Source organism: Poecilia reticulata, chromosome 4 (assembly GCF_904066995.2).
Source record: "Poecilia reticulata chromosome 4, P_reticulata-male-v2, whole genome shotgun sequence".
Classification (NCBI taxonomy): Eukaryota; Metazoa; Chordata; class Actinopteri; order Cyprinodontiformes; family Poeciliidae; genus Poecilia; species Poecilia reticulata.
The window spans coordinates 33,316,365-33,343,249 of NC_088833.1; the positions used below are offsets into that span (position 1 = coordinate 33,316,365).

Sequence of the window (26,885 nt, forward strand, 5' to 3'; positions counted from 1 at the left end):
AGGTTTTGTACCAACACTGACTGGTATTTGGAACTGTTCATAATTCCCTCCACCCTAAAAAAAACAGCCCCAAAGCATGATTCTGCCACCACCATCCTTCACTGCAAGTATGGGGTTCTTTTGGTGATGAGCAGTGTTACGTTTTTGAATCATCTCCAGAAAGTTCAACCTCGGTTTCATCAGACCATAAGACATTTCCCCACATGCGTTTGGGAGATTTCAGATGTCTTTTCACAAAATAAAGCCGAGCTTGGATGTTTTTGTCAGATGAGGCTCCCTTTTGGTCACCCCACCCCATAGCCCAGGCATATGAAGAAGACTAGAGATTGTTGTCACATGTAGTACACAGCCAGCACTTAGAGAAACTCCTGCAGCTCCTGAGTGTTGCTGTTGGTCTCTTGCCAAGATCTCTGACCAGTTTTCTTCTCCTCTTATCAATTTTGGGCGAACATCCTGTTCTTTGTAATGTCACTGTTGTGCCCCATTTTCTCCACTTGATGATGATAGTCTTCACTGTATTATTTAATTCCTTGGAAATTCTTTTGTAGCCTTCACCTGACTGATTCTTCGGAAGCTCTCTGTGGATCATGGCTTGTGCTGGAAGAAGTGGCCATAAAATGTCAGGAAAAGCGAACTAGAATAGCTGAAGATGTGTTTTGACCCCAGTTATGAGTTTGAATGTAATTGGTTAAATCTGAACATAGCCACATCTCCAGTTACAGAAGAATGTGCACACTTATGCAATCACATCATCTCATTTGTTTAATCTTTCACCTGTCCTGAAAGATTTACATTTGTTTATCAAGTGTGTTGTAGAGGTCACATTTAAGGTGAAAAAAGTTGAAATTATTTATCTGCATGTCATTTTTTTTACATGACCACAAACGTATAAGAAGATGACACATACTCACAAGCACACACAGAGAAAGCGTTCTGGAGGAGTCATTTAATATTTCGTAAAATCCGCCGAGCATCACTGGTCTTCACTGCAGCTAAGGCGGCCTCCAGAGTGGAGATCATGTGCAGGAGACTGCTGGGGTCTGTCTGGAGATCCATGCAGCTCTGGGTGCTGCCAACATCAGAACTCCTAGTCAGGAGAAGGCGAATGGTCACCATGGGAACCATCTGATGACGAACTGAACGACTCGCCAACTGGCAGGAAATCAAAAGCAGGAGAAAAATTGATTGATACAATATGAATACATTCAGTTCACCTATGTTGAACCAATTCATAACAAATATCATCTCGATTACAAAAACATCCAACTAACACAATTGTAGATTTCTTCTTTTGCTTTTTCTCAAACATTTTAATCGCCATTTTTCTTTTAATGAATTCAGTCATTTAAAAAACACTTTGTATTATGTTGTCTTCATGCAACATTAACAAGTTTGATATGAAACATTTTAGTATGTCACAAATTAAACGTTTTCTGCTGCAAGCTAGCCCTAAAGGCCACTAGTACAATGGTAAAGCAGTGGTATTAAACTGTGTCCCTACAGTTCCAGAGTCCTGAAACTGTGTTTAGTTAAAGCATGTAGTGCAGCTCTACAGAGCTGCTGGTGGAACCGGGTGAACCAGAGAGATGTTTAAAAGCTGCAGCACCACCAGCCCACTAGGCGTTTGAGACCGCTGCCTGAGTCTCGGCCTCATATCACTGAGTCTGTCTCTAACATGTTTATTCCTACACGAGTCTACAGCCGGGGTGTCAAACTCCAGTCCTCAACAGCCGCTGTCCTGCAGTTTTTAGATGTGCCACAGGTACAAAACACTGGAATGAAATGGCTTAATTACCTCCTCCTTCTGTAGACAAGTTCTCCAGAGCCTTAATGACCTGATTATTCTACAAGTGTGGTGCAGCAGAGGTACATCTAAAAGTTGCAGGGCAGTGGCCCTCCAGGACTGGAGTTTGTCACCTCTACAGGTGAGTCTACACTCTACAGCAGGGGTGTCCAAAGTGGGTCCTCGAGGGCCGGCATCCTGCATGTTTTAGTTCTCTCCCTGGTTTAGTGCACCTGGATCAAATGATGGCTCATTAGAGGCCTAAGAGGAACACTGGCATGCTGAAAAGATTACTACCACCAGGGAGAGAATTAAAATGTGTAGGATGCCGGCCCTCGAGGACCCACTTTGGACACCCCTGCTCTACAGGATGAATGTCTGAAATCAATCCAAATAAATAAAATTCCATTACTCATGTATTTTTTTATTTATCCATTTAAAAGAAGACATTTCCTTTATAGATGAACAGAAATTAATATTACTCATTGAACAAAAGACAACCACAAATGTGTTCCCTGAGTGAGGACCACCCTGCCCCCTTCAGCTGGGAGTGTGTGCCACTCTTTACTTTGAGCTCAGATGTTTCAGAGATGGAACAGGACAGAGCAGCAGACATGACTCCTCTAACCTGGACATCCAGTCTCCATTCCAGGTTGTGGTAGGCTGGCTGGTTACAGAGCAGCTGGCTCAGGATGCTGCGGATCTGGTGTTTGTGTTGCACATACAGCTGGAACATAGAGAGGCCACCTCAGCATACTGAACTGACAGGTACACATATGATCTTCAGGTATATAAAATCTGAATGTTAATGTTTGAACGTCACCTGCAGCAGGCTCTGGATAAGCTCTTCACCAAAGCCCAGAGCCAGCACTGAGTCCATGAAGTCCACTTCAGAGATCTGGACTTGCACAGAAAAACAGGTTGGAAACTGTGGCTCCGCCTTTTAGGCGGTGCTAATATGCTGATTTATAAACTGCAGATGAAGTGAAAAAAAATTACTAACAAAGAAAGTGATTTTTTAAATGTGCTTTATCTCTTCTTGTGCTTAAAGTGTAATTAAAGCCCAAATCAACTTTTTTGATGATAAACAGTATAAATTAATTCTTAAGAGAGCCATCTTTATGTTTCTATGTCAATTGTTAAGAGTTTTGTGTAAACTTTAGTTCTGAATTATCTGGCCCAAAACTGTCTCAGTACTGCCCTCTTTGGATTGAAGGGTGGCTACTGCAGTAGAATTTTCTAGGGATGCAAGGATTGCAGTTTTCCGGGTGATTGCAGATTTTAAAAAGCCTGGCCTGCCCATTCTGATTTTGGCCGATGCCAATTTTCTTTGTGTGAAATGTCACCAGGGGTGAAAGTAGTTTTAAATTCTTGGGGGTACTAAGAATTTAGTACTTGATTTTTACTTGATTTTTTTTAAGAATTGATTTTTTTTGTGAAGCCATAAAAGCTTGAATTGCTACAAAATAAAGCTGTATTTCCTCCTTCAGTCCACTGGCTGCAATGTTGACACCTAGAGACGCCATGAGATCTAAATTCTGAACATCATGTTCAGAATTTAGACATGGAAAACACCCAGTTTTCCATGTCTGGCATATAACCATTTATTTTAGCTTTTAAACTGGTTCTATTGATCCTGTTCCAGACAGAGGGATAATCAGTAGCCCAGCATCATGACCTGTTTGTTCTGAAGATCCTGCAGCTTCCACTTCTCTTCCTAACATGGCGCCTCCTCACCCTGACTCTCATACTGACAGGATGAACCACAGAGCTCTGTTAGGTTAAAGCTCATCTTCTGAAGTTGGGATGTTTTTCCTCCAACAGGTTCCAGAGGAATCACCTCAAACCAGATGTTGGACTGGATTTTATTTCACTGTCATTTGTGAATGTTAGAGCCTCATTTTCAACAGTGGAGCTATAAAGGTTGAAAAAGGTCATCATTTTAGAGAAAATCTCATCAACATCAATATTTCCACTAAAGAGGAAAAAAAAAGTTTGATAAAGGAAAAGCCTCTCAGACTCTGAGCCCGACAGCACCAAACTATTTTTTTTATATTAGACAATTAATTTAATTAAACATAATTATCACGGTAGAAGCCATTTGTTTGTTAAATACTTAATGAAACATATTTACTGTGTTTGATGTTTGTTGTAAATGACGTTTAGTCACAAAGAACGAGGTTTGTGACTATATGTCACAAACCTGTTTGTGCTTTGCTTTCTGAACTAGCAAAGCACGAACAGTTCAGAAACAATATGAAATGGGAAAAAAGCTATTTATTAACTGATTAAGTCGTGTTTTAGATTGTTCTTGAAAGTCACGGCTGATTAGTGGCTGAACTCACGGCTGCACAGCAAACCCGTTGATTTTTTACAGCAGACAGCCGCTCCCCTCTCTTGCAGGTACTGCGTACCTCCGCTAAATCTTTTAGGGGTACGTGGTACCCTGCCGTACCCGCCTACTTTCCCCCCTGAATGTCACCAAATATAGTCAGAAAATGACTGAGTCGGTAAATGTGGGTGACTATTGTTAACTGCAAACATTCAGATGTGACCTGATGGGCCAGTCTGTCAATCAAACCTCTGTCACAGAAAAGCAGAAGAGGACAGTGGGTGATTTTTAAACCTTTGCTGAGGTACATCGGATCTGTGGATAAGATCAGCTTCACATGCAAGTATTGGCCAATCACAATTTCCCAAAATTAAGAAAATAGGTGCAACCCTACAGTTAGGCCTGTCACGATAAATTTTGCTGAGCGATTGTCTAAAAAATTATTGCGATAAACGATAATATTGTTTCCAAGACCTTTTGACACTGATTTAATGGAAATGACTAACAATGCATGCTATTTCCTGCCATAGATATAGATACACTTTACTTTCAAAAGAACACATAACACTGGAACTGATAAACTAAATAAACAAAACAACCAAAAACAAAAATAAAATGGATTCTCAGTCTCAATTAACAAAAATCGTACTTGAATACAAACTAAGCAACATAAAGCCAAAGTGGAAATAAATACTGCATTCAACAGAGTGCAGATTATGAAGTCTGTATACTATATTGCCTTTCAGTAATCACTAGATTTAAATAGAGAAGATGGGCACATCTGACTACCTAATGCAGTATTTCATACTACACCATTTTTTGCCCCCGTTTTCCCCTTACAATAATCTTAGATCGTTGGCTGATCTAAGATTGCCGCTGGTGATTTCGTAATCGATCATCCTGTAGTGTGTGGTGTGTTACGGTAAATCGTCGTGGCCGCTACGATCTAAATCAGGGGTTTTCCCCAACTGGAAGCTTAACGCTGAATGTGACAGGTAGCCAATCAGAAAGCGCGGATTCTCCTCCGTGCTTTCTGAGGGGTAATTATGGAGGGGAATCCCAAACAGCTGACACGGCGCGACCCGAAATCCAGCTGACATTGGAGATGATATGTGGAAACAACATTAATATTTATTCAACATTTTCTGCAAAGAATATAGAAATGACAAGAGGAGGAGTTGGAGCCAAATTACTACCACAGTTGATGAACCCGGTAACTTTTCAGCTGTTCCTCGTTAACGTGACATAAATAGGTTATAATGATTTTCATTCAGTCAGGACTTTACGCTGACTCTAGCCACATGCATCACAGGTAGATTCTAGTAAAGCATTGATTAATGCCTGATTTTAAAATTAGTTAACTGGACTTGTAGCCATTATTTTGTGCCCATGTGGCTGGACACCACGCGGCACGATTGAACCCGATCGAACCGTTATACCTAGGATTTCTGTCGGCTAATGTGTGGTCTGTCAGGTTTTGAAAATGGGCAGACAACTCGTGTAATGTGCGCTGGGCATTACACTAAGGAAATGAGGAAGGGAGGGACAGTGCAGAATGTGGTGTGTTTTGGTCCTTTGGGCGTTCCGTACCAGAGGTGGGCACTGCGGCAAAGAAAAAAAGGATGCCTGCCAGCTAAAGATAAGCTGTTGTTAGAGTTCTCAATTAATGATCTACAAATTACTACACAGAGCACCGGAGTTGAGCCTTTTTTCATTCATTGTTGTCAACAGAAAGAAAAAGGCAGGAAGACGATAAAGCCGATAATTAAAATGAGGTCGACAGGTTTAATTTATCGTGCGATTAATTGATTTATCGTTTATTGCGACAGGCCTACCTACAGTTACTGTGACGTCACACTTCTGTGAACTTTGTTATTGACAGCCATCTTGGCAGGCAGTTGCTAAGACAACAATAAACAAGCTCTTGCCTTGTTCTTATCTGACTATTAATCAATATAAGTACATTGCAACTATTACTTTATCACAATTTTTGAGAACTCTACCCACATGGGGAGTAATACTAAGGTAAATATCAGTCATATTTACTGTAGCTTATTGCGGAGCTAGCAAAGTTAGCTTAGCTATAATGTGCCGATTTTGTGCAGGTAAAGGATCGTGGATACTTAATCTGTTACATTAATGTATGTAAAAATGAAAAATATGTAAAAAAAAAAACAAAACAAAAAAACAAAAACCAATGCTTAGCTAATGTAGCTTTTATCTGCAACTAAGATGGACATGCAGCCTATGTGTACGTTATTACTCTGCCAGTCACCAGAATCTTGTTCATATAAAGAGTTTGTACGTCCTTTACAAATCTCTTTAAACATTGATTGTATGCGTCCATGGATTTCTCCTCCATGGTGTACTCACTCTTCGTGTTCACTGGGTAACTATAATTGGAGGCAGAACCAGAGCATCTCCCACAATCAGCAGACAGACAAACACAAGAACATTGAAGAAGGCATTATACTGAAGGAAACCAAAAGAACGCACAGTTAACAGCAACCGAGACAAAACTGGGAGCTGGAGCTGGTTTCCAATTCTAAAACCCCCTGGAACCACCAGTACTTCATACTGCGATATGAGAGTGAAGCACTGTGAGGGGAAAATACGGAACTCTGCAATGTTTACGATAAGGTGCCAAATAAGCAAGAAGATGTTGAAATATTTGTTTGGATTTGACAGTGAAGAGAAGCTTCCCCTGGAGAAATGTGATTTTTTTCATTTTTATTCTCCTCCCAGAGAAATGGAGATTGATGTGGATAGCGTCAGGTAGCTGCCACTTGAATGATCAGGGTGTGTAATTCTCACCATATGCTTAGAGCTCTCTGTCATCAGGAACATCAGGCCTTCCACTCCATGCTGCACCATCCCAACAGGAACACACAGCTTCCCTGCAGGTAGAGAGCTTCTGTCAGCTTTTCCTCATGGCTGGAGGTGGAACCACCATCAGGTTCTGATCTGAGATATCAATTCCCATCTTAGTCCTAAACCTAACACCTAAACCAAACACAGCTTTTCCCCTCATGGGGAGCAGGATTTGTCCCCACAACCTCACAATGTAGACAGAAAAAGGTCCCCAGAAGGATGTAAAAACATGGTACGCATACTGTGTGTGGTACAGTATGAACACACACAGATTTATTCTGGGTTTTTTTTTGTCCCACTTAAATGTTTCAGATCATCAACCAAATGTTAATATTGACTAAAGATCCCCACAGTAAATATAAAATACTTTTTTTTTTCTCCATTCACTGAAAAGTTAAGACCAGCTCCAAGCCACCCCGGCCCTCTGGGAAAAAGTAATTACCCCCTAAACCTAATAAGCAGCTATTTCACCCTCAGCAGGAACTACTTCCAGCAGCAGCCTGGGCTGCTTCCTGCTTTCTCTGCTTTGATGCCAGCCGGTTACATTATCAACCTTCCCAGACTCTCTTCTGCCCTTTAGATTATGTGTTGCTTTGTTTTCCTTTATAAATCTGTCAGTAGTCAAAGGTTTTACTGAAATTATTTACTACATCTACAGATCGGGTAATAATGAGGCTCGTAAAACTGAACTCTTCTTTCTAAAAGTTCATTCATGATGCACCAATTATTTGTACCAGAAAAGGTTGTCAGGTTAGTTTGGTCATTTTCTTCCTAATGAATGAAATCATCAGTAGAAAACTGATTTTTCCGTTTGGTCTGGTTATCTTTTTAGACGGTAATGCATTTCTATTCTATATAAACATTATTTCCACTTACAATAGCTCTGACCCTATATATTGGCACTAATCATACATGCTTCTGTATTTTGTATTATAGAATGCGATATTACTCAAACAAAGCAATAATCAACAACAATAGATATGAAAACAGACCCATTTATTACTAACCAAAAGCTCTGCATGCAGGATACAAGCACTGCTTGTCAGACTACATGCATCTGACAGCAAGCTGTTAACATCAGAAATTTTAGATGAAGGTTGATATAACCCAGGGGTGTCAAACTCCAGTCCTCGAGGGCCGGTGTCCTGCAACTTTTAGAAGTGCCTCTGCTGCACCACACCTGAATAGAATAATTAGGTCATTAGCAAGGCTCTGGAGAACTGAGGAGGTAATTAAGCCATTTGATTCAGGTGTTTTGTACCTGTGGCACATCTAAAAACTGCAGGACAGCGGCCCTTCAGGACTGGAGTTTGACACCCCTGATATAACCCAATACATGGTTTTTGGCTGATAACGATCCGATACCTGACATCAATATTGGATCAGGACACCCCTAATAAATATTACAATTTGCTAAATAATCTAAAATAGATCACACTGAAAGTGCTGCAGATGAAGACATTCTGATGAAGACATGCCACAAAAAAAAAAGGCTGGAGTCTTACTGGCTGCCCCCTCATAGATCTTTGGGTTGGTTCCTTTCCTCAAAAACTCGAGTGCAAGGCGACCAAACTCTTCAACCACTGAAAGGGACAAACAAGGAAATCGTGTCAATATGTGTTGAATGTTCTTGATTGTTTTGCACATTTTTCTTATCTACCTCTTGCACAGATTGCAAAGTTTGCACTTATTGCCTCCTGTTTTTTGATGTGGTTCATGTTCTACTTTAATCTATACAATCTTTCATTCTTTTTATGTTCTTTTGTGGTTTATCCAGGTAGTTTCTGATTCCATGGAAGAGGGTTAGGATTTTTTTAATTATTATTTTTCAGTGGCCCCAATCCTTTCATGTGATTCTGACCTAATATTCATCATAATTTTGTTCTGCAAAGCATATCTGATTTTATGTTGAATGACAAAGATATATGAATGAACCAAAATAAGATTACAGCATTCATCATAAATCCAGACATATTTTGGGGATGAAGTGGTAGGATTTCTATTTGACCAGTATATAATGTTACCTTCCAATAATGGAGAACATCTTTATGGAACTTACATAATTTAACAGGTAGTTTAATTACATAAAAACATCAATGCCATCCAACCTGAAAACTATTTTAAAAGGAATAGTGTGCCAAAAGTTTTTACACTGGTTAAAAAAGTTTTGTAGCCATCTCGGTTTTAAAGCAGCAGTCAAAGTCAGTTGTGTTGGACTGCCTTACACCAATGATTTTGTACATAATCTTTCCAAATATAAATATGCTTATTTCTCCAGTTAGTTACAATTATTTTTGGTTGAATAATAATCTTTTGAGGAATATTAAGAGAGCATACAGGGTAAGTAATTCAATTTTAGACAGATGGGTTTCTTTGAGTGGGCACTTTAATCAAAGTTTATATATATTCGTTCTTAAATATTTGATGTTGTCTTTAACAGTTGTACCTATCACTAGCAGGTGGTAATGGATAGCCATTAATTCACATTTACTGAAGTTTAAGAACATGTCAGAAGCTTTAGAAAACGGTAGTAATCTCTCAGGCTGTTGGTGTTTGATTTGTGAGAATCGAGGCTGGATCAGCTGCTGACTCTGATGTCATGTGACACCATCCACAGCAGGACGTTTTTTTACTGGGGCCAAACTTTCAAACCAGAAAGTATTGATTGGTTTGATGTAATGTTGGCAGCTACACAGCCAATGAAAATCCACCTACTAGGCCTCTGTAGCTGAAGACCAACTATTATTCGGTTTTTGCTCCGAAGACCAGACCACCAGCTCTGGACTTCACCTTAAACACGCAGCAGTGCGCAGCCGCAGACTGTTCTTACCGGAACCATCAGCCTTGGTGAGGAAGCTCAGATGTTCCTTATGATCCTCAGATAAAACCAACAGCATTCTGAACACCAGCCCTCAACACAGCCACAACATCTTGAGCCCCGCGAGCCACGGCAACAGTCTTTTTTTCTTCTTCTTTTGTAATGACGGTTGCCCAACATCAATTTGGAGGATTTCCGCCACCTACTGATAAGAATATGAATCTGGACGAGCAAGCTTGAAAACCCAACAAAATTATTTTAACTAACCAAGTTTCCATCCAATAACGATAATCTTGTAATCAAATGATTTCTTTCTTTAGAGATTGAAAAGGTCTTATGGTGTTTATTTTGTTCAAGACTCATTAATTCTGCTCTTTCCTGCAGTTAAACATTATGTTTCACTTTCTGTACAGATTCCAGTGATTCTTGAGAATATTGACAAAATGGGTTTTCATTTTCCAAATTAAAAAATATATATATTTATCAACCTTATGTATGCAATTATGACAATGTTTTGGAAATGCAAAGATGCTAAAGTGCAGGCTCCAAGTTGCAACATTTTTTTTAAACATTACATTTTTAATCGACCTGACCCAGAACTTTGTCATCACAAAATAAATATAAAATTATTTTTAAAATGCCCCATTAGTGATATTTTTACTCATTTTTACAGACAAATGCTTCTCAAGAAACAAAAGAAATATTTAAAACAAAAAACAACAAAAAGTCCATCTGACGGAGTTGACACAGAACTGAAGGTGGTGACAAACTAGTGAGTAAAACGAAATACTTGATACATGTGAAGTAATGCAATTTATGTAAAAATACATTAAAATGAATTATTTGCACATTTAAGTGAGATTTGTCAACAATTTCACTGAAAGTCACAAAAACTGATGGAGTTGACGAAATGCCAAACTACCTCATGATGTTATTGTGAAGGAGGCCATATTGTAGCTCATCAGGTCCATGAAATCTTTACTTTATACCAAAATTAAGCATTTATTTCACAAAATTTGATCAGAAAATTATTCTTCTTATTCTGAAAGAAGCAATAATATTTGGGAAACATTTCACTTCACTGTTACAATATGAAGAGTTGCATGTACAAAATGTCAATATCTGTATATTTTAGCCTCCTAGAGTGAAACCTGTGCATGTTTGGATGAAAACAACTGATTTCCTGGCAGAAATTGAAGAAAGACAAAGCTCTTCCTCTACAGCTCTCAGGCTCTCTCTGGTTTTAGTTTTTATAGTAGCCAGGCTTGAGAAGCTCACTTCACAGATATGTTGTGGGAAATGGACTCATGTTCTTTCCAACTACTGCTGAGCTTCACTGTCTTTTCCATCACTGTCATCAGTCTTTCTAGATTCAATGCTCTCACCGCTACCTGTAACATTCATGCATCATTAATTCTCGTTTTAATGTAAAATGCTCTGTACCTACTGCCATCTAGTGGTAAGAAAATTATTACGCCACTAGTCACTACTACAGCAGTCACTCAAAGATGGCATTATTTGCAGATAATTAATTTTCAAAAAATCTTTTAAAACCAATTATCGTATTTTCCGGACTATAGAGCCAAACATACTAGCACCTTCAATTAAAAAAAAAAAACACAAAAAAAAAAACTGGAAGCTGCTCTCGGTTTTCCATAAGGACCCAGCAGAGGGCGGAGTCCTAATAAATCTGCTGCATATATTAATTACGCAGCCCTCCGTCTCCAAAGCCGAACCATGGTTTCGTTCACACCGAGCTTAAGTGCAGCGGCTCTATTTCCCTCCTGTAGTGCCAGATCGACAGCCCTCAACTTAAAAGCTGCATGATATGAGTTTGAAAACATTTCTCCGTCGTGCCTGCTGCTACCATGTGGTTGTTCTAAATTAGCGCTTTCTTCTTTGATTTACAATTTTGACTTCTAATAATTCACCTCCTGCTAGAGAGCCCCCTGGTGGTTGAAGAAAAATCCACAGAAAAGCTGAACCGGGCTGCAATTCGCATGGTTCAAAGCTTAGAAAAAAAGTAGCAGCTTATAGTCCGGAAAATACGGTACCGTAGTGAAATTGAATAATTTCCACGGCACACCTGACGATCACTCACGGCACACTAGTGTGCCGCGGAACAGTGGTTGAAAAACACTGCTCTAGTGAAACTAAAGTGGAACTGTTTGATCATTATGATCAAACATAATGAACTGTTTGATCATAATGAACAGATCAAACAGTTCATGGTCTGGCATGTCAACCAGACATGGTCAACATGCCACCATGTCTGGTGGCATGTTGAAGATGGACTCAAACTCAACTCCAGAAACTACTGGAAGTTTTTAAAAGATATTTTCTTCACCCAGTGGTTCAGGATGAAGTCTGTCTTTAAAAAAAAAAAGAAAAAAAAAAGATTTTTGTGGAGGACAACACATTATCACATGCATTCAAGTCCTCCTCTGAATGGCTGGCTGGAAAAGGACTTAAAAATGAAAAACTTCTGACCTCAGTTGACCTGAACCCAGTTAAGAACTTGTGGACAGTTCTTCAGCGGGAGACTTCCAGTGAAGAACTGTTCAATTCTGACCAGTCGGAGGACTGGTCATGTCAAAGTTCGATGGAAAACTGTTTTTTGTTTAGTTGCATAATTGTGCATATATATTCTTACTCTTTGAGGTTTATTAATAGATTAACTGAGTACTGTACTTAAAAGAATAATTAAAAACAAGACTTGCCTAACTGTGCACAGTAACGTAAAAAAAAAAAAAAAAAAACTTTGTAATTTTCATTAAAGTTGCTAATTAAAATGTATTTCAATGAAGTGTTTTAAAAATGAAAGGGGAACATATGTAATAATCAAACATGTTGAGAATTGTACAGTACTCTCATCACTGATCTAGACTAAAACCTGCCAGTACTTTATGAAACCTTATATATATATATATATATATATAATAAAAAACAATTACATAAATTAAATGTAAAATCTTTATTGTATGTAAAAAAGTAGGTTACCAGGTCATTATGGATAAAAGAATTGGTGTTTAGTCATGTCATATCTCACATGAAAGGCAAATGTGCCTCTTAAAATTTGAGACTTGAAACTTTCTCCATAAAATCTAATTGTTTAATGTGAAACAGTCAGTTTGAACTTCTCTACCAGAGACCGTAGCACGTGCAGCAGCCAGGTGGTGGTGCTCTGCTGATAAGCTGCCGTTCTCAGATCAGGCTAATGTTCATATCTCTGTGGCTACATGTTCAGGTTCTGCTTCAGAATCAACAATCTACAAACATTTCACTACAAAACTCCCAATTCAATTATCATATCAACACAATTATTACAAAATCACAAACTTAAAATAAAAAGGAAAAATCAAACTAACATTATAAAGCACAGCATTCAAACACAAGTCAGTTACTAAGATACCTCAAACCAAATCAAACATTTCTCACTTACTACAGTAACCAGTATGAATGATGATCACTTTAATCACTGCATCATAGGAGCTTCCTGTCCAGGGATCTATGATGGTTGTGGACTGGAGCTGACCGGGTTTAATGCCAGCTGCTGCTTTGGTATCTGACACCAAGCAACTGGGAGAGGAAATGTAGACCAACATGATTCTCTTCTCTAAGAAAAACGTCCCTTTGACTGTTTCAAACAGCTCTTCACTGATGCTAAGACCTTTTAATTTAAGTGATTTATTCTGAAAGTCAATCAACCTCTGACATAGCGTAAGGTGGAGAGGACACCAGGAAGACATGTTAGTCATCCCTGGTCAGTGGCAGGAAACAAACAAACAGGCAATAACTCACATTCATGCGGCCTTCTCCACTAGGTAAACTCCAGAGATTGTGATGTTTTGTAGCTTAGAATAAAAGTGTCTGGCCAACCAGGGTGGGATGATGATGTGTGACAGCTGATGCTAGCTTTGTCTTCCTTAAGACAAACCTAGTGTCAGCAGATGTTTCTGGAGGCTATCCAAAAACACCCAAAGCTAAGATAATGTTGGCTTTGAAGACAAAGGCATTCCTAAATGCTCTTAGTGTCATGAGGCCAACATGGCTGCCTCTTACTGTGAGCCCAAAGTTCAGAGAATTTACAGTGGAAATGCAGTCCCATTGCTCCCAGTTCAACAGCACACTGAGCTGCATGTTAGAAGGCTTACACATGATCATGGTTAGTGACTTAAACTGGCCTGAAGGTGCACACAAACTGGAAATAAAGGGGAGAGCTGATGTGAGGTAGAGGAGGCAACAGGTCAGACTTTTACTGTCCGGTTGCTATGGAGCTAAAAACAGAGACCCAACAAATAGCTCCCCCTTCACCAGGCGGCTGATGTTCCTACTGAGATGTATGGCTGCGAGTAATTTTATTCTGAAAATATGAGTTTTAAAATATGTACTTGCTTTCATCCCATGTGCTCTTAAGAACTTGGCAAAAAAGCTGATTTTAGAAAAATAATTTTTAAAAATTGTTAAAAAATAAAAATAAAAACAAAAAACATTTGCGTGTTCCTGTACTGACAGCTAGCAAACATTCCTCCTAGTGTTTCACATGCTCCTTTGTTGCCAAATAAACACACACTGGATACATTTCTCTCACTACAAACCAGTCGATGGCAGCAAATACATTCTAGACATTTTCATTTCAAACCAACACAAAGTTTAAATGAGACCAAATCTACGCCAGGTGTTTGTCCTTAGGCAGAAATCTATATCTATCAACAGCTGGAATTGGTATACATTCTTTAATATCAAGATTCTAAACCTTGAAAAGCATTTCCATACAGAAATGTTGAATTTGGTGATCATCTAATGAACTGATTTCTAATTGGAATAAATGACAGAAAAAGTAACAGAATAAAGATAAGAGGGATGTAGTGAGGACTGATGGCAGGGGAATGTTAAGCTGACAAATCCCTGCAAACAGCATTATTCCATCTGTCCTCCTTCTAACTTATGCAAGTCTAAAAAGTGTTTGTGTCTAAGCAAACTGGTAATATAACAATATTTAAGAGATGAAAGGAAGTGTCGTTTTCAAAGGAAAAACGCTGAGCTGAGCTCGTCTTTTAGGTTTTGACCTCCTGTCAGTTGTAGAGGATCAAAAAAGAATAATTAAAAATAATATGTTCACTCATTTAGGTCTAAATCTGATATTAATGAGGGGATGTTCAACTGGAACACTGCTTCTGGATCCACTGGTTTTACTGGTTCTATTCTGGGGAAGAGAAGCCTCATTTCTATATGGAGGAGGATTTCTTGGATCAACAAAAACATTATCAGATGATGAACAACATCTGAGTGTCTTTCAATAAAAAAAAAAAACATATAAAAAAAGTGAGTAAAGAATTAAGAAGCTCCAAGGCTTTAATATAACCAGAGGACTTCACATTATGGCACACTCTCTAGATGACACTTTGACCTGTTGAGGAAAACACAAAGATGTCCATTTATTGAAAACAGAAGAGAAATATTAAGTCAGAAAAGATGAAAAAATAGTGAACAAAAAATCTACAACAAAAAATTAATAATGAAACAGGTCACACTGCAGAGCCAAGGTTACCAGGCCCTGCATGCAACACGTTTAGGCTAGCACAGGGGTGGGCAATCCTGGTCCTGGAGGGCCGGTGTCCTGCAACTCTTAGTCGTCTCCCTAGTCCAACACACTTGAATCCAACAGCTGAAACGCCTCCTAAGTGCAGTCAGACTCCAGAGTCCTGCTAATGACCTCATTATTTGACTCAGGTGTGTTGAAGTTGAGGCACATCTAAAGGTTGCAGGAGACCGGCCCTCCAGGGCTAGGATTGCCTACCTCTGGGCTAGCATGTTACATAATCACCTTCTGAGCCATTTCCTCTTCAGTCCCATCTCCGTTCTCAACCTCCACCTGAGTCTTGGTGACGTTGCGGCGGGCGACCTCCTGCTCAGTCAACACAACAATGAAACACTTTGGTTTGTCATCGACACACAGCCAGCACACTTTAGGCAGTAAATGGAAATCATGAGGTGGGTCGGACATCTTTACCTCGCCATCCACATTGGTCAGAGAGGTGATGATGACACTTCCTGTTCCCCAGGAAGCTTGGCTCTTCCACAGCAGGTCAGTGGGTGGGCTGTGAGCCACACCAGCATCAGCAGACCAGACCTGTGGGCAGAACCACCAACGTGTCCACTATTATGGTTTACTTGGGTGGGTTGTGTTTAACTTTAAACAGTAAAGCCACTGCTGGCTGCAGACAGACATGCTTAGTTAATCACTATGCTTCATATTTAGTGGCTGTTTTAATGGGATTTCAGAGACAGATGGTCAACTCCATGTTTATTTCATATTCAAAACCAAACAAAACCTGTTTCTCCTTCCCATGCTCCTATAATTATGCAGAAATTGCTGAATCCATGTAATATAGCAGAATATTGTATTATGGGTACATAGCCCTGTTGCAACAATTCAATTAATCACATAATAAATTAAAACAAACTCAATCATTTCCATTTGCATGATGGTTTCTCTCTTTCTACCAAAATCTGGATGATAAAATTCTTCAGTCTGGTGTTTTGGTCTCAACTAGCCGATCTTTTGAAGGACAATTTTGTTTACAGAGACACATAATTCATTTTATTTGTCTACTCTGTTGTTTTATTAATTTATTTAGGATATTTAGCACGTCTTCCAGTTCCAGTGTGAAATGTTTATCAGGATTTAAAGTTTATTGATCTTTGAGAATGTGTTGTTGCATTATTATGCCATTTATTACTTGAAAATAGTCTCAAAACTGTATTATTATTTATTGCAACAACTTCTCAGACAATTTATGGTCCAGCAGAATGCGATATGGTGACAGGCCTGTGAGAACATTTGTTCATGTGGTTTATGAATCTGAGTTTTTCCTTAAACTAGGAGTTGTAAATGGTTAGTTTGGATCTTCTGTGTTTACTAGTTTCCTCAGCCTACAGCAGACAGACAGTGAAACATTTTGTCTTCCTAACTGAGCGTGTTCAGCTCAGCTCACCGTGACAGACTGGCCAGCCTTCAGAACAAACTTTGGGGAAAACTTGTAGACGACCTCCTCTCCATCATCAACCTGCCTCTTCAGCCTCCAGTTGCCCAGAGGCTGGTCCTGCAACACACCAGGCGTCAATGAAGCCAATAACCATTGACCCCAGTGGGTCTACCCTGCATCAGGAACCCACCTGTTCACTCTGGTTGTTGAGTGTGACGGCGTTTCCATCCATGTCAGTGGGTGATATGGTGATGGCGCCGCTGGCTGTGGCCTCCTCAGACACCAGCAGCTGCTCGTCTCCCTTGGCCAGCTCTGACAGGTCGGCTGCCTCCACCTCGCCTCGCTTCCTCTTGGAGGAACGGGAAGAGGACGAGCCCGATATCCTGGAAACCGTCACTTGGGCCGATGGGGTTGGGGACAGTTTCAGTCTGAACAAAAGCATGTTGGTTTATTATTTAATTATCACAACAGACCAAAACATTTGCCACCAATTAAACCACCTATCGTCATAAAAGTTGTTAATTTTCAATTCTAATATGTCCTTCTGCTGACTCTGATGACCACCAGAGAACATGTGGTTGGCTCTGCAGCTTTCAGAGCCAACCACAGTGAGCTTCAGAAGAGGCATCTGAGCAGAACTCCCACAGGACCACCAAAACCCAGAGGTCAGAGGTCACACGGGGAATGTCTTAGTCTCTTCCAGTAAACACTTGAGTTCAGTTATTCAGCTCCATGAAATCCACAAACACCACGTGAGAACTGCTCAGACAGAGCTGGGTGGGGCTGGGCCTGCCGCAATAAATCAATTAATCGCAGGATAAATTAAAACAAGCTCAATACCGTATTTTCCGCACTATAAGGCGCACCTAAAAACCTTCAATTTCCTCAAAAGCTGACAGTGCGCCTTCTAATCCTGTGCGCCTTATATATGGACCAATATTGAGCCACAACAGGTCTAGCAACTATGGTAAGCAGCCGCCGACTTCATTTTCGCCCGTAGAAGAAGAAGCGTGCGGTGCATGCTGGGATAGTTGTCAGAACGCTGGTTTGTTAATAAAGTTTGACTGACCTATCTACCTACCGACCGTCTAGAATCAGGTCGTCTGCAGGTCATTTAGCACCATGTTCTTCACGAACATGCTGTGCCGGGGTGCGACTGGGCTGGGGTTTGCCCAGCCCAGTCGCGGAAGACTCTCCTCGCCAACCAGAGTCGGACTGCTTTGTTGACATTCACTTTAGTGCAGCTCCATCTAGTGGATGTATAACGTAACTCCAGCCTCTACTGTAGCGTCTATTCTATGCGCCTTATATATGAAAAAAGTTTTAAAATAGGCCATTCATTGAAGGTGCGCCTTATAATCTGGTGCGCCTCATAGTGCGGAAAATACGGTAATTTAAATACAGCTAAAAATCCCTAAGTTGACAACACTGGGGTGACTGTAGTTAACTGAGCATGTGCAGCCATGAACAGTAACAAGGACCAGGGTGGGGTGGGCAGAGAGAAATTTAACTGGCTGAACTGCCAGACCTTTGCAGAGGAAGATCAAATGGGTTTCTGGTGAGCCAAACAGGAAGTGAGCTCTTCCAGCATGAAGCAGTGGTGAGCTGCTGCAGCCTCTCACTCCCTTCAGGCCAAATATTCAGATAGAAGCCATTTGTTCCTCCCTGGTGGAATAATCTTTTCCTGCAGATGTTGTGTGTTAGAGTACCTGTGCTCTTCTCCCTCCAGCAGCTTCCTGTATGCGTTGATCTCCATGTCCAGAGCCAGCTTGACGTCCAGCAGCTCCTGGTATTCACTGAGCTGAGCGTTCATCCTCTCTCTCAGCTCGGTCATCTCCTGCTCCTTGGCCTCCACGGCGCGCCGGTGCTTGTCGCGCTCTGCAGACAGGATGTCCTCCAGCTCTCTGATGCGGTCCTCTGAGGCCGACACCTGCAAGCACAGCTGGCTCCTCAACACTGCAGTCTGGGAGGAGAACCCATCTCTGGCCTGTTGCGATGTGTGTTTGTTTGTTTCTAATACCTTGTGGGGACCATTTTTCTGACACATACTACGTTTTGGGGACCCACTGCAACTTGTGGGGACCGAAGCCTGGTCCCCACAAGGGGAAATGCCGTTTTTGGGCCAAGGGTTAGATTTAGGACTAAGGTGTGAATTTAATTTTGGTTAGGATTAGGTATGTAATGGTGAGGGCTAGGGTAAGGGTAAGGTGTAGGCAGTAGAAATTAATGGAAGTCAATGGAAGGTCAGGGTTAGGGGACGATTTTTTTGACACATACTACGTTGTGGTGTCCCACTGCTCCTTGGGGAAACGCTGTGTGTGGAGGTGAAGCATACCTGTTTCTGCAGTGCGGCCAGCTGGTAGCCCAGGCTCTCCATTCGGGTTCGGGATTCCTGCAGCTCCTCGCGGGCCGCGCCCATGGCCTTGTCGTTGATCTCTGACGACATCTTGGCATTATCCAGCTGGAAGCAAACCAACACCAACACTGTGGCTCAGGACTCTACTGAGCAGGCTGAACCCTGACTGCTACGTTACCTTTGCTTTAAAGGTTTGCTCCAGCTCCTCCTTATAGAGACAAATCTGTTCGTCATGCTGCTTCCTCAGGTCCTAGACAAATCACACAAACACGCTGCCTTGAGGTTCTGCACGTGTTAACACATTTCACTCCCAAACTCCTTATTCTACACTGTTGTATTAGTTGGGAGTCAGCTCAGCGTTCTGTTCCAACAGTCTGCTCAGACCTGCAGCTAATCGCAACACTTCAGCATTTAACCAGCAGCTCAGTTGGAGAGTCATTATGGAGTAAAAGAGGTCCAGCATTAATGGGAAAATTAAGCAGTGGTATAAACAACCAATCAAACGACCTCACTGAGTCCACGGAGCACATCATCGCTCCTCATCATGTTCCCTCTCTCAGGTTTTACCAGAGCTGAGCTGCTCACTGTTTGAACACAGGATTGCTGCAAAGCTGTTTTTCTTTCTCAAAAATGTCACCATCACCACCTTGTAAGCTCCAGGTTCAAACCTCTAGAAGGGGTTAACACCAGTGGTTGCTTATAAGGTCGCTTCCATGGCAACTGAAAAATGTCTAAGGAAGGAAATGTCTGCCACACAGTTCCCCTCCAAGAGCTTCTGCTGCTATCCTCAGACACAGCCGTCATAAGCTCTGACCGTTTACAATAGAATAGAATATACTTTACTGATAAAGTATATCAATAAAGTCTATTCTTTATACTTTATTGATATAAAATTGTTTAGTAAGAACGAGAAAATCTGCAGGAGTCACGGAAGAAGATTTATGTGACAGAACATGGAAATAGTTCTAAAATGTTGTTCACTCCAGTTCTTCCCTAAATGTCTTGTTCCTCTCTGTTTCAAGTGCTTACCTGCAGAGCCTGCGCCAGTTTGAACTCGTAGTCCTGCCTGACTCCAGAGTCCACCTCCACGATCCTCTGCTCCTGGCGGTGGCGGCTCTCACGCATCTCCTGAAGGGACACACACTTTCAGACGCCTGATTCTGGGGAATTCATTTCATTTTACAGTATGACTGCAATGTTGGAGCATGAATCCACAGTCATCATGTTGTCAGGAGCTGTGGGTCTGCTGTAAGCAGGTTCCATCCACTTCTACAGTTCGCTTCTTATTTTTACACTGATTTTTGACAAGATAAATTAACTATTATAAAATCTGGAACCCTTTAAACTGAATTTTTCTATGATCTCCCTGCATGTTTACACCAGGAAATGTTGCTCATGCGCACAACGCTCAAGAGCAAAAAGACTTATTTGCCATCTATAGCCGCGCTGCTGCGGTGAACAGAACAATTCTGTTGACCAAATGAAACCTGGACATGCAGGTATTATTAATTTAGTGCACTGCGCCAAAGCAAAGGGAAAAATAACGCAGAAAATCCTTTAAAGAATGACTCAAACAAACCTTTTTTCCTCACTCTGGGTGTTGGATACATTATACACAGAGGCTTGATGTTTATTTTGGAAGATTAGTTACCGCTGCTATTAGATAATCTAACACAGTTGTGGTAAATAAACGACAGCATTGTTTTAAGACCATTTTCAAGTAATATAATGGTAATGGCATAATAAAGGACAAACACATTCTCAAAGATCAATAAACTTTAGATTCTGGAACTGGAAGGGGCGTTTAATGTCCAAAATAAATAAGCAAAGCAACAAATAAAATGAATTATGAAGTCTTTTTAAAATTGCCCTTAAAAAACACAACAAAATCAGCTAGTTGAGACCAAAGTACCAGACTGAAGACATTGTAATCCAGTTTTTAGTAGAAAGAGAAAAAAGAGAAAACAATAAATTAAGAAAATGGAAATTATTAAGCTTGTTTCAATTCATCATGCATTTAATTGATTTATTGTTTATTGTGACAGGTCTAACCAAATAACAGTTCTTATCTAGATCCTGTTAGATGTTTGAAACAAGTCTTCATCTCTAGATTCTGTCAATGATGCAGAAAATCTAGTTCATTCTGCTTTCTGTACCTAAACTTTGTTTGTTGCTTTCACTTGTTGAAAACAAACATGGTTTACGTAAGATGAAAACATGCACTAGTATCGCTCACACTTGCCTCTTCAAACATGTTTTTTCTGAACTCCAGCTCCTCACTGAGCGACTGACAGCGATTCTCCAGGTCCACACGCATCAGGGTCTCTGCCTCCAGCTGCCGCTTGGCCACAGCATGGCTGTCTTCAGCCTGCACAACAACATTCAGCAATTTTATAGATGAAAAGTACAAAAAAACTGTTGTCCAACAGTAGAGGGCCAAAGACAAGAGTGTTGGTGATTCATTAAGTTCTAGTGAGACCAGATGGGGGTTGGTCTGGTAGGAAAAACAGAAGAAAGATTTAGTTCTAGCTAGCTTACACTAGATGACTGATGTTCTATGACTATGACATAGTGTGGACTGGATAACCATGGTAATACACAGGATGAAGTTAGATGTTTTCTGACCTCATTCATGCAGTTTGACTGGCTGGTTGTTTACTGTTTTAAAAGGGAATTAGCCTAAATCAGACTTTTTTTTACAGATAAACTATGCCAATTGGTTCTATCTTTTGTTTCTAAATTGTTTCCTTCTTAAATCCATCCATCCATTTTCTAACACCCTTGTCCCTAGCGGGGTCGGTAGCGATACTGGAGCCCATCTCCAGTGAACGTTTCGGGTGAGAGGCGGGGTCACCCTGGACAGGTCGCCAGTCTGTCGCAGGGCAACACAGAGACACACAGGACACACAACCATGGACAAATGGGGAGAATTTGAAGAGGCCAATTAACCTGACTGTGGGAGGAAGAAAACCCACCATGCACAGGGAGAAGATGCAAACTCCATGCAGAAAGACCCTGGGCCGGGAATCGAACCCAGGACCTTCTTGCTGCAAGGCAACAGCTCTACCAACTGCGCCATTGTCCTTCTTAATTATTTAGTCTAAAACCATCTCAATGCTGCTCCCTTTGGGTTGAATGTTGGCTACCAGCATTGACTTTTCCTGTTGGTTACAAATGGTCTCAGCTCTGGTTCAGGCAGATAAAACCAACTGACTCAGACACACACCCCTGGTGGTCAATCTGGAGATGGAACTGCAAACATTTATCAGAGTTTTTCAACTTTATACACACAATTCATTTTCAATGCGACCCCAATAACACAGAAAAAAACTCAGTAGACTTGTCTTTTTTAAAAAATATATATTGTACTCAGAATGAAGGGAGATTGTAATAAAAAAAAAAAGTTATTTAAAATCATAATTACTGAACATTAAAGTTCTGGCTCAAGCATTTGTCAATATGGCCATGTTGAAATCTCACAGAACAATGTAGATGACATAAGCTCTTAGATCCTCTGAGCAAGTTGATGACTGAAGTCCAGGAATGTTCCACTGAAACGAGGAGAGTGGCCATTCCAAGGAGGCTAGAGAGAGTGAGCATCTACCAGACCAGACCCCACCTGAAGGCTTTGGGCCCCCGCTGTCAATCAGCTCACCACTCTCTAATTTTACTCCATAGCTTTTATTAGCAGAGACCCACACCTACCTTCACCAGCTGGTTCTTTATGTCAGCAAGTTCTGAAATGAGTGCAGCGTTCTGACTTAAAGTTGTGGCAAGAGTTGCTTCACTCTTATTCAGCTGCCCTTCCAGCCCGTTGGCCCTGGACAGCGCCGCAGCAAGATCGTTGTCCTTCTTTTTGGAACTGAGCAAAAAAAAAAAAAGGAGTCAAAGATAACTTCCTCTGCTCACACAGACCTTCACTCAGAATGCTCAAATGTTCACAATCATCAACTCAAACAGAGCTGCACAAAGTGTCACCATGCATGCAACAGGCTCTGAGTTCATGAAAGATAGAGCATAGTCTATGTATTCATGCATACATATACACATATACATCGGCTGACGCCCTAGTTTATGTATAAAGTCAGCACATTAGTATTTAGTTAATTATTGCCTGATTTAGTAATTAGTTAAATGGAGTATACAGACTCAAAAATGATAATGTGCTGAAACAACCCAAGCTAGTCAGCCAAAGCTATAAAAAAATGTACATTTTTAGTTGGAATAAAAACATCGTCTGTTAATGTTAGACCCAGAACTCCTCAAGTAGCAATTTTAGCTTCATCTGGTTCCAATTTTGTAAAATACCTGAATGAATAAATATAATCTCTCACTAGGTAATTTTTCCTGTCCAGTTGAGTTAATCCAAAAAAATAATCCCCATGTCAGCTGTATTATGTTCAGTCCAGCAGAAAGAGCTGAGTTTTTTCCACATGTTGATGTTAGAAGGAATGCTGTTATTGTAGTTTAGGAAATAAATTGTTTATCATCTCATTAAAATTAGGAATAAAATTATTTGTTGCTAAAAATACTTGCATTTGCAAGTATTTTTAGCATCGTAAAGTAGTTAAATAAAAAAAATCTACCGAAACGGCAGCCAGTTATTTATCTGACTAATTGACTCATCAGAATAAACTATTACAATAGTCAATAGCTGTAGCTCTAATATAAACAAATTAATTACATTTTTCATTCTGTAAGCCACAGGCATCAAAATTACAAGAAATAAAGGCTTGAAATATTGCACCATGATGAATTTTCACTTCTAATATGAGGGACAGCAAATGTTAAATTTTTGCAGCTGTATGTGTTTTTGGTGCTGCTCACTGTTTAATACAACAGAAAATGTTTATAGGGCAACTGGATCTCTCAAACAGCAGATGGAACTTTTCCAGTTCTACCAGGTTGTTGGGACAGAGAAGAGTTGCTAGATAAACTGCATGGACTCTATGTTTGGAATATACCAGAGCAGAAAGACATCAACACTCTTCAGATAAGTCTTTATCACAAGCCATACAATCATCACATTATTCCCCAGTGTTACTGCGCGTCTTCCCTTAGGAAGCTGCAGCAGGTCTTCACTTGCCTCCGAGTGGCTTCATCCAGGTCAGCCTGGACCTTCCCCAGGTCGATCTGAAGCCTGGCTCTGTCTTTAGCCGTTTCATCCAGAACCCGCCGAGCATCAGCCAGCTCTGCCTCATACAGAGCCTTCAAGCCTGTTACCTAAAAAACGGAAAACAGCAGCAATGAAGCATCTCTGTCAGGCAAATCTACCAGGAATGGAAAGTAGGAGATAAGGTAAAATGGGAGTTATGTCTAATCAATAACTCCTAATAACACTTTCATGTTTTCGTAGAGAAATTCTAAACATGAATGTGAAACATTATTTGAAATTTTCCGACCGACCGAACTACGGCCAGCTTTCTGTGGTGCATGCTGGAGTCAGCTGACCATGAGTCCATCCATCCTCCCAGGAAACTCTTCATCCTCTCTGGAGGACACCAGCAGGTCTCTCCTTTTAGCTCAGGCACTTCTACAGGCAGCCTGGCAGGGAGCAAAGGACCCACTGTGTCCACCATTAATAGCACAACTATGCAACCTGTTCATCAAGGACCAGTCTGCTGATCATTATAAGAGATATGTTTGCAAATAGCAAACCAATGTATCCATGATAACTGAAAGTAAACAAACACTTCCTCAATCTAGTTTAGTTTTTACAGCATTACTTGTTACTAGATTTGTTGAAGTTTGTTAAATCCTTGTCAGAGTGCGGCAGGCTGGCTCTCATTGATAAAACACCAAGCTCACTCGGTCTCCTGGTGAAAACAGGAGCAGCAACAGGGAAAAATGACCAAAAGTTCTGTTTGAGGACCAATAACACCACAAAGATCCAGCCCACGCTCCTCTCTAACCGACAGTTACACACTGAACAGCGCCTCTTTGCTTCTCATTCAGCTGTTGTGTCAAAGCAAAGCCGCGGGAAGCGGGAGCTTCTTAACACCCACCTCTCTGGTAGTAACCTCCTCCTTCTCAGACACCTTGACCATCAATCGGTCGTTCTCCAGCTCCAGCGACCGGACACGGTCGATGTAAACGGCCAACCGGTCGTTGAGATGCTGCAGGTCTTGTTTCTCCTGTAGGCGGGATATCCTGGTGGGGGATAGAGGCGTGGAGGCCGCTGGCCGACCAGTTTCTCGGCTTGGAGTAACGCGAACAGTCGCCATGACGATCAATCCTGAGTTTGCTTCACTACGAAGTTAAAAAACAGAAAACCGAGCGTTGTCTGCTGGTTTCAGTTGGAATCTGAGCAACGGTTTTTCCCGATGAACCAAAAAAAAGCAATCAATGAGTTGCAGCAGCGTGAAACAGGTAAACCTCGCTCCACACGGTGATGGGATTCCAAGATGGCTGACACCCCGCCAAAAGCAGAGGGCGTTTCCGGTTTTACAAGGTATGATGGGAGAAAAAAATGAGGCGCCAAAACTATCTATATAAAAATAAATCATTTTTCTGTTTATTGAACTATGTGTTCACTGCAGGTGGAATCCCTGTTTCTCTCAGAATCTCAATATGTAATAGATTTAAAGAGTTGTAATACAACATATTTCTATTTCCACATATATAGCAAGTATAAAACAGAAGCTTTCCCAACTCTTCTAAATGTGAGATTTAAATTACAACATTGCTTTATTGTCTGTGGGAATATGTGTAGTTTTGTTCCTCCATAGAAATAACACGTTCTTCTAATTGTTTGTATAGAAAAACATATTTTTACGGTTTTTGAAACTCGCCGATATCCTATAGTACTTCCAAGCCACTGGGGGCGCTAATAATAGTGCTTTTCTACGGGAGCCCGCTTATGCGAAAAAAGGGGCGTCGACGGAGACTACGGAACGCCAGAAGCTCGCGGAGTTGACAGAGCAGAATTGACACAAAGATAGCTGATCTTGGCGGTTGGCATAAACTGGTTTGTGACTGAACTGCTATGGCGACTCAAGTTGAGGATGAGGGAGATGATGAAATGGATTTTGGTGACTGGACTCCAGTACGTGGTACTAGAGGATCAGGAAGAGAACGAAGTAGAAAAGAAGAAAGGTTGTTGGAGACACAAAGTAGCAAACGGAGTCTAGAAGAAAATAGTTAAGATGAAAATAACGCAGTTTGCAAGATTGTTGGGCAGGAAACTAAGTTGATCATAAAGTTTAGGAAAGGATGAAGGAATACATCTTAGTCCGCTAGCTCTATCAAGAGAATTAAAAAGAAGTTTGGAGAACTGACACTTGCTAAGACTCTGAGAGATGGGAATCTGTTGATCACAGTGAGGAACGAAGAACAGAAAAACAAGGTGATGAGCGCCCACAGAATTTGTAAAAAACTGATTATTGAGGAAAAGATTTTGGAAGAGTATAAAGTAGTAAGAGGGGTGTTCAGAGGTAACCCAGTGGGAAAGATCTAGAAAAACTCAGACACAGTATTAATGGAGGTGAAGTTAGTAAAATCAAAAGATTGATGAGAACAGTTGAAGGTGAAAGAGTGGAAGTCTCTCAGTAATGTTGGAGTTTCAAACACAAGTTCTTCCTGAAGGGTAAGAGTAGGCTGTATGTGCTTTCCCGTAGGCCATATATCCCTCCTCCTCTCAGGTGTTATAAATGTCAGAGATATGGACACATTGCAGCGGCATGTAGGAGAAACAAAGATGTCCAAAGTGTGGAGGAGAGCATAATTATGATGAATGT

At 40.8% G+C, this 26,885-nt stretch overlaps 2 protein-coding genes across 2 annotated transcripts; both read right to left on the reverse strand.

Annotated features, from left to right (window-relative positions):
* Nucleotides 1–926: 926 nt before the first annotated feature.
* Nucleotides 927–9,975, reverse strand: commd2 (COMM domain containing 2). Its single transcript, XM_008408159.3, has 6 exons — nt 9,817–9,975; nt 8,492–8,569; nt 6,930–7,012; nt 2,607–2,681; nt 2,412–2,510; nt 927–1,152 (listed from the first exon to the last, which is right to left on the reverse strand). The coding sequence occupies exons 1-6, from the start codon at nt 9,881–9,883 to the stop codon at nt 943–945; spliced, it is 612 nt and encodes a 203-aa protein (XP_008406381.1). The 5' UTR covers nt 9,884–9,975; the 3' UTR covers nt 927–942.
* A 2,788-nt stretch (nt 9,976–12,763) lies between these two features.
* Nucleotides 12,764–25,562, reverse strand: lmnb2 (lamin B2). The gene is made up of 13 exons (XM_008408161.3): nt 25,155–25,562; nt 24,236–24,372; nt 22,855–23,011; nt 21,392–21,517; nt 20,179–20,277; nt 19,328–19,399; nt 19,129–19,254; nt 18,503–18,723; nt 16,984–17,221; nt 16,803–16,910; nt 15,818–15,937; nt 15,632–15,712; nt 12,764–15,214 (listed from the first exon to the last, which is right to left on the reverse strand). Exons 1-13 carry the CDS (start codon nt 25,371–25,373, stop codon nt 15,179–15,181), a joined length of 1,740 nt encoding a protein of 579 aa, XP_008406383.1. The 5' UTR covers nt 25,374–25,562; the 3' UTR covers nt 12,764–15,178.
* Nucleotides 25,563–26,885: the final 1,323 nt, after the last annotated feature.

Coding starts and splice junctions, on each gene's coding strand:
- lmnb2 (XM_008408161.3), bottom strand. CDS start 25,373: ATGGCGACTGTTCGCGTTACTCCAAGCCGAGAAACTGGTCGGCCAGCG. Junction 24,373..25,154: donor AGGAGGTTACTACCAGAGAG/GTGGGTGTTAAG, acceptor TCCGTTTTTTAG/GTAACAGGCTTGAAGGCTCT. Junction 15,215..15,631: donor AAGAGGAAATGGCTCAGAAG/GTGATTATGTAA, acceptor TTTCCTCAACAG/GTCAAAGTGTCATCTAGAGA.
- commd2 (XM_008408159.3), bottom strand. CDS start 9,883: ATGCTGTTGGTTTTATCTGAGGATCATAAGGAACATCTGAGCTTCCTC. Junction 8,570..9,816: donor CACCAAGGCTGATGGTTCCG/GTAAGAACAGTC, acceptor TGTCCCTTTCAG/TGGTTGAAGAGTTTGGTCGC. Junction 2,511..2,606: donor TTATCCAGAGCCTGCTGCAG/GTGACGTTCAAA, acceptor TCTATGTTCCAG/CTGTATGTGCAACACAAACA.